Below are 8,258 nucleotides of genomic sequence, written 5' to 3' on the forward strand. Positions count from 1 at the left end.
TTGCTGGAAAGAAACATGTCTGGGAGTTTCTATTACGTCATGGTTGGACATCATGACAACCCGGTCTTTGAAATGGAGTTCTTGCCTGCTGGTAAAGCTGAGTCAAAGGTGTATATATATATATATATTTACGTTATCCTCAACATAATATAGATAGGCCTATGCTCCTGACAACTGTCTAAAGGGGTAGCTAGCTATATCACTACCTATTTATTGAGGTCTCTATCTACATCCAGTCAAAAGAAGAGGTTACTGTAATGCACACTCAATTACTTAGCCTAAAGCAGATCCGTAAATTATTTTTTTGGGTCACAGTGTGTTGACCATTTGAAGTAATGTTTGTGAGCAAGTAGAAATGTTTTGTGTATTCTTATGTCTTTTTCATAGGGGAATAAACACATTTGATATGTCATGGTTTTTCCATTCTGTCTACCTGTAAACAGGATGACCACCGGCATCTGAACCAGTTTATTGCGCATGCAGCTCTCGACTTGGTGGATGAAAACATGTGGCTGTCTAACAACATGTACCTGAAAACTGTGGACAAGTTCAATGAGTGGTTCGTCTCTGCCTTTGTCACCGCAGGACATATCCTTTTCTGACTACTACCCAAGAACTACACGTACTGTAAGTAAGTATCCTTGTCTGAGCCTACAGTTGAAGTCGGAAGTTTACATACACTTAGGTTGGAGTCATTAAAACTCGTTTTTCAACCACTCCACAAATTTCTTGTTAACAAACTATAGTTTTGTCAAGTCGGTTAGGACATCTACTTTGTGCATGACACAAGAAGTTTACATACACTAAGTTGACTGTGCCTTTAAACAGCTTGGAAAATTCCAGAAAATTATGTCATGGCTTTAGAAGCTTCTGATAGGCTAATTGACATAATTTGAGTCAATTGGAGGTGTACCTGTGGATGTATTTCAAGCCCTACCTTCAAACTCAGTGCCTCTTTGCTTGACATCATGGGAAAATCAAAAGAAATCAGCCAAGACCTCAGAAAAAAAATGGTAGACCTCCACAAGTCTGGTTCATCCTTGGGAGCAATTTCCAAATGCCTGAAGGTACCACGTTCATCTGTACAAACAATAGTACGCAAGTATAAACACCATGGGACCATGTAGCCGTCAAACCACTCAGGAAGGAGACACGTTCTGTCTCCTAGAGATTAACGTACTTTGGTGCGAAATGTGCAAATCAATCCTAGAACAACAGCAAAGGACGTTGTGAAGATGCTGGAGGAAACGGGTACAAAAGTATCTATATCCACAGTAAAACAATTCCTATATCGACATAACCTGAAAGGCCGCTCAGCAAGGAAGAAGCCACTGCTCCAAAACCGCCATTAAAAAAGCCAGACTATGTTTTGCAACTGCACATGGGGACAAAGATTGTACTTTTTGGAGAAATGTCCTCAGGTCTGATGAAACAAAAATAGAACTGTTTGGCCATAATGACCGTCGTTATGTTTGCAGGAAAAAGGGGGCAGCTTGCAAGCCGAAGAACACCATCCCAACCGTGAAGCACGGGGGTGGGAGCATCATGCTGTGAAGGTGCTTTGCTGCAGGAGGGACTGGTGTACTTCACAAAATAGATGGCATCATGAGGAAGGAAACTATGTGGATGTATTGAAGCAACATCTTAACTCAGGAAGTTAAAGCTTGGTCGCAAATGGGTCTTCCAAATGGACAATGACCCCAAGCATACTTCCAAAGTTGTGGCAAAATGGCTTAAGGATAACAAAGTCAAGGTATTGGAGTGGCCATCACAAAGCCCTGACCTCAATCCAATAGAAAATGTGTGGGCAGAACTGATAAAGCGTGTGCGAGCAAGGAGGCCTACAAACCTGACTCAGTTACACCAGCTCTGTCAGGAGGAATGGGCCAAAATTCACCCAACTTATTGTGGGAAGCTTGTGGAAGGTTACCCGAAACGTTTGACCCAAGTTAAACAATTTAAAGGCAATGCTACCAAATACTAATTGAGTGTATGTAAACTTCTGACCCACTGGGAATGTGAGGAAATAAATCAAAGCTGAAATAAATCATTCTCTCTACTATTATTCTGACATTTCACATTCATAAAATAAAGTGGTGATCCTAACTGACCTAAGACAGGTAATTTTTACTAGGATTAAATGTCAGGAATTGTGAAAAACTGAGTTTAAATGTATTTGGCTAAGGTGTATGTAAACTTCCGACTTCAACTGTATACAGCCCTCTGGAAACGTTGTAACAAGAAATTATGGAATACTGTATTCCAAAATAGTTTGTCTACAATTCAACAAATAGTCATTGTTACCTTGGCCAAAGGGCCCAGATAAATAATGGGTAGTGTCTGTGTTTCCCTTAACCATCTCCATCACATATGAGATTCATCATGCTTCATGATGTACGACAAGAAGACGGAATCAAAAACTTCTTTAATGATGTGTACGATTTATACATTAAGGTGAGTTGCCCTGTCTGTGCAGGTCATGTACACATAACTTAAATTAACATTCTGATGATTGATTATTGTTCATTAACCTGTGCTCTTTCCCAGTTTGCAATGAATCCTTTTTATGAAACCAATGCTCCAATCCGGTCGACGGCATTTGACAGAAAAGTTCTGTTCCTTGGAAAGAAGCACCTCTTGAGCTGATGAATCAACCTGGGTTCTGTACCTTTTTTTTATTTCCTTAATTGTGTTTATCATACACATCATTTGGTCTACGATCACCTGTTGGTTGTGTTTGATAAATTCCCTACGTATTACTTTCTTTATACTTACCAACCACGGAATAAAAGATAGCATTGGGGGCAATGTTTTATAATGAATGAAGGGCATGTGTGAGTGTCACCAGCATTTTGTTGCCTAGTTTGATAATAATTACATTGTCTGTATGAGGTCTACTTTGATAATGACATTGTCTGTATGAGGTCTACTTTGATAATGACATTGTCTGTATGAGGTCTACTTTGATAATGACATGGTCTGTATGAGGTCTACTTTGATAAAGACATGGTCTGTATGAGGTCTACTTTGATAATAGTGACATTGTATGTATGAGGTTGACCTTGAATGAGCTTGGTTAAAACATGTATATTTAATTTCTGATATTTGTGAAATGTTCTATGGCTTACTGCCCAGATTCTCTAATCAAATACACTATAATTATTCAACTAATTTGGACATTTTCTCTGGACATGTGTTCCAAATACTTCATTAGTGCGCATGTGTGTGCCTTTGCCATACAAAGTAATGGCAGAACATTTCACTAATCATTGAGTATGTACAAAGACCAGCCCATGCAAACAAACAAACACATTCTCAGTTAAAATAAATCACATGACAATTGACTGAATGAATGGTCTGCCTGTAATAGGTGCTGTGTGGATGCAATAATCACCACACCAGAAAACGTTTACCAAATGACTTACTGCCGAAGTCTAACTCTTTAAGTGTATTTTTTTTCCTGTGACAGCGGAGGTGGAAAAACAAAACGTCTTCAGAGAAGATCATTTATTCATGGGCAGTTTTTATTCAAATAGCATTTTCCATTCAACTTGCGTTCCAGTGATTCTGGACAACACTGCTGTAGCTAAATGATATCAAAGATGAACAATGGCTAAACTGTTCTCAGCACTCGACCTAAATGAGACGTATTTTGTGGTAATGTACAATACTGTAAAATCAAAAAGCAATGACAGTTGAAATCAAGTTTTAGTATCAAAACTACACTAGTGTGTAAGAAAATGAAATTGATCTCCATACATGTAAATAAAATGCATGTTAGATAAGATGTCCATAGAAAAAAAAACGGGACCAGATACATTATACCTTGTTTATAATATCCACCACCATGTCCAAGTTCAGAAATGTATCACCTATTAATTACAATTAGCCAAGTTATCGGAACACTGAAAATCTGGTATGGTAAAAGGTTCTGTACTAACTGTTATTGGTAGAGAGCAGAATGCAGGATAAGACCTCCGCTTTATTCATTTAATATTGATCATTTCAGCTCTTGTCCTGTGCAAGTGTTGAACATTGTGTCCATTGCATGAATGATAACTCATTCATTATGTTATGTTGCACAGATATCCCATGGCCAGCAAATCCAGCACCAATAATACATATTATAGAGTAAGAAATCATAAGCCTTCATTTCTGCTTTAATTTCCCTCTTTTCTCTGTACTAGAAAGTAGTGATGCTAGATTAGTGCTTAACTTATTCAAATTAAAAGACTGCATAAATTACTCTGCTTTGTATCAACATTTATGTTGTAATAAATATGAATATATTATGTTTGGAACTTTTTAACCTAATCCCATTCAACTCAATTGATGATTAAAAGTGACTTGCTTCTACTGTATCACATTTGGGTGGGATTACAATTTACATATGGTCCGCAATACGTTTTTGAATGGAATCAAATATGATACTTTCACTGGTAAGGCTGCTCATCTCAACCTTGGTTTCAGTCACAGTGTAAGAAAACCTTTCTACGAAAAAAGGAACTTCTCTCTGGGTGTGTAATATGAACAGGAAGCGATGCTTTGTGAATATTTCTGGCAACCAAATTGGTGTCATAATATAATGTGATGTTTTAAGACAATATATAATTCAAAGATTGCACAGATTTTTAAATTATAATGCATTTCTTGGTGGAATCGGACAAAATAATACTCTTCTTCAGTACCTGCTTTACATCAATGAGTCCCAAGACCAACAAGCCCATTAGAATTTCATACATGGACACTAGTCAGTGCTTGCTTACTGTACTTGAGAGAGCAGAGCATGAGTGTTAATAAATAAGCCTGTGTGTCCTCCTAACTCCAGTTCTATATAGGTTGTAGGCCCAGTGCTTGACTTGGGCAGGAGCTCACCGGAGTGGAGTCCCGGCACCTCAAAATGTTCTACTGCTTGGCCTCCTGTTCCTCTTTATAGAATATTAGTTCAAAAGTATTGTGGAGCTCCTGCACCTAAATGTAAACAGTACCGGCACCCAAAATGAGCACTGGCACCTATTTCAGTCCAAGTCAAGCACTGGGTAGGCACTACACGTTGTCAACAGCAGGAAGTGCTGGAGCGGGGCTTTCTGTGGAGGTTGACTGTGTCCGTGGGGATGAGGTGGTCTGCCCTTTCCTCCATGGCCAGCACTCTCCGCACCGCCTCCTCAAAGGCTATAGCTACGTTGGTGGAACCCTTGGCACTGGTCTCATAATAAGGGTGATTGCCGTTTTCCCGACACCACTGTTGAGCATCTTCAGAAGAAACTTGCCTTTCTGACACATCCACCTTGTTCCCCAGCACCACGAAGGGGAACTTCTCAGGCTCCTTGACGTCGGCGTAGTAGATGAACTCCTTCTTCCAGTTGGCCAGGTTGTGGAAGCTCTGGTTGTCATCCACACTGAATGTGAGCAGACAGCAGTCAGACCCGCGGTAGAAGGGAGTCCTGAGGCTGCGGAAACGCTCCTGTCCGGCCGTGTCCCAGATCTGCATGGTGACCAGACGACCGTCCACCTCCAGGTCCTTGTTAAGGAATTCCACTCCGATGGTGTGGAAGAGGTGCGTGTCAAACTTGTTGGTGACGTAGCGGTTCATGAGGGAGCTCTTCCCCACTCCTCCGTCTCCCAGCAGGATGACTTTCAGCAGAGATGACTTGGTGGCCATGGCTCTTAACAACACGTGGTCTCGTCCTCTGGAAAATAGGACCTGGGGGACAGGATGTAATGTGTAACTAACAACTGTTGCAAAATAGCCTTCAGGTTTTTCAAACCTGTTTGTTTCACCTAAAAAAAAGTATGTATATGAGCTGGACTTGTTTTTAAGGATGTGCTTATGACCACAAGCTCTTCTATAGGAGATAGACTTACCTTTACTACTCAGCGTGGATATTCTGAAACCTAGGAAAAAACACTTGAATGTTAGCACTTTATCTTACAGTGGCTTTCACAGCAAATCAACACCCCCCACACACACAAATTGTGAGAAGGGGAACGTGGTTAACATTTACTGTGAGTCAGGGAAGAGATCTGACTTACCCGTGAATTATTGAAGCCTCCAGCTGGGCCGGATCATGTGCTACATACATTAGGTAGTTGGTCACATGCGTCTATGTTTCGTGTCAGTCATTATAATCTTAACCGTGGTCAACATTCAACCAGCTGGAACGAAATAGCAAACAATGTGTTGATATAACCTGCAAGCATATATTTACATTTTAGTCATTTAGCAGACGCTCTTATCCAGAGCGACTTATATATGCAGACAGTACAGTGACTGCACAGCTGTCTGTAACCAGGCCTTTACGAAACATAGCTACCGATACATAAACTGTCACGTCATAGCTAGCTAACAAGTTGCATTACTCAATCATAGTTATCGAGCTAGCTAGTTAACTAGAATATGATACGAAAAAAATGCCAATTAACGGTGGAATACTGTTTGAAACTAACTTAGCGTAGATAGCTAGCTATAACAAATAGGGCAAACGTACGCCCTTACAACAGTCGATATTAAGCTATCTAACTGATTTAGCTAGCTAGCGTTGTTACGCTAATTAGCTAGATGGCACATTTCCTTTTCCTGCTGGCTAGCTATCAAACCAGCTAGCTAAACATTAAGACACTGACAATGGGACTTAGTTATTAATTTACCGTTGCCAAGTTTTGAAGAATAAGTTCGACGACTGTGATAATTTCTAGCTTTTTTTCTAGCTGTCCCTTGGATGGGATTCAATGGCAGTTAGCTAGCCTAGCTGCTTCTCGCTCATCAACAACAACTTCTGATGTCTGCGGGCTAACGTTAGCCTCTGTTTCCACTGACTCATGTGACCTAAGAAGTCTTGAATTTTTTGACAGTACTGTCAAATGTTCTCGAGTCTCATCACTCAGTTTGAATATAATATTATTTCTAATAAAATGAATTATAAACAAATACAGCTATGCTGTTGACTAGGTTTTAGCCAGTAAATAGCTAGCTACAGTATTCAATCGAACCTCCAACAAAGACCACATCTGATTCTTACAGAAACAGAGCCACCAGAGGACGACAAACACACGATAGATGGGACCAGACCAGACACCACACGGTAGATAGTACCAGACCAGACACCACACGGTAGATGGGACCAGACCAGACACCACACGGTAGATGGGACCAGACCAGACACCACACGGTAGATGGGACCAGACCAGACACCACACGGTAGATAGTACCAGACCAGACACCACACGGTAGATGGGACCAGACCAGACACCACACGGTAGATGGGACCAGACCAGACACCACACGGTAGATGGGACCAGACCAGACACCACACGGTAGATAGTACCAGACCAGACACCACACGGTAGATGGGACCAGACCAGACACCACACGGTAGATGGGACCAGACCAGACACCACACGGTAGATAGTACCAGACCAGACACCACACGGTAGATAGTACCAGACCAGACACCACACGGTAGATGGGACCAGACCAGACACCACACAGTAGATGGGACCAGACCAGACACCACACAGTAGATGGGACCAGACCAGACACCACACGGTAGATGGGACCAGACCAGACACCACACAGTAGATGGGACCAGACCAGACACCACACGGTAGATAGGACCAGACCAGACACCACACGGTAGATAGTACCAGACCAGACACCACACGGTAGATGGGACCAGACCAGACACCACACGGTAGATAGGACCAGACCAGACACCACACGGTAGATGGGACCAGACCAGACACCACACGGTAGATAGTACCAGACCAGACACCACACGGTAGATAGTACCAGACCAGACACCACACGGTAGATGGGACCAGACCAGACACCACACAGTAGATGGGACCAGACCAGACACCACACAGTAGATGGGACCAGACCAGACACCACACGGTAGATGGGACCAGACCAGACACCACACGGTAGATAGTACCAGACCAGACACCACACGGTAGATGGGACCAGACCAGACACCACACGGTAGATGGGACCAGACCAGACACCACACGGTAGATAGGACCAGACCAGACACCACACGGTAGATGGGACCAGACCAGACACCACACGGTAGATAGTACCAGACCAGACACCACACGGTAGATAGTACCAGACCAGACACCACACGGTAGATGGGACCAGACCAGACACCACACAGTAGATGGGACCAGACCAGACACCACACAGTAGATGGGACCAGACCAGACACCACACGGTAGATAGGACCAGACCAGACACCACACAGTAGATAGGACCAGAC

The 8,258-nt window shown here is 42.3% G+C and overlaps 2 protein-coding genes across 2 annotated transcripts; one reads left to right on the top strand and one right to left on the bottom strand.

Annotated features, from left to right (window-relative positions):
• On the top strand, positions 1 to 4,292 carry LOC311143855 (trafficking protein particle complex subunit 2; the record flags this gene model as incomplete). Its single annotated transcript, XM_084179731.1, has 4 exons — positions 1 to 108; positions 444 to 588; positions 2,369 to 2,454; positions 2,548 to 4,292. Coding segments are annotated over 4 exons (438 nt in total), but the record flags the coding sequence as incomplete, so codon positions are not given.
• Positions 3,505 to 6,997, bottom strand: LOC311144036 (ras-related protein Rab-9A). The gene is made up of 4 exons (XM_084179963.1): positions 6,649 to 6,997; positions 6,034 to 6,156; positions 5,866 to 5,895; positions 3,505 to 5,704 (listed from the first exon to the last, which is right to left on the bottom strand). The coding sequence occupies exon 4, from the start codon at positions 5,660 to 5,662 to the stop codon at positions 5,057 to 5,059; it is 606 nt and encodes a 201-aa protein (XP_084036089.1). The 5' UTR covers positions 5,663 to 5,704; positions 5,866 to 5,895; positions 6,034 to 6,156; positions 6,649 to 6,997; the 3' UTR covers positions 3,505 to 5,056.
• Between the last annotated feature and the right edge of the window lie 1,261 nt (positions 6,998 to 8,258).

Source organism: Coregonus lavaretus, assembly GCF_964263955.1.
Source record: "Coregonus lavaretus genome assembly, chromosome: 16".
NCBI lineage: Eukaryota > Metazoa > Chordata > Actinopteri > Salmoniformes > Salmonidae > Coregonus > Coregonus lavaretus.

Excerpts from the sequence above, each read along its gene's own strand:
- LOC311144036 (XM_084179963.1), bottom strand. The coding sequence starts at position 5,662 with ATGGCCACCAAGTCATCTCTGCTGAAAGTCATCCTGCTGGGAGACGGA.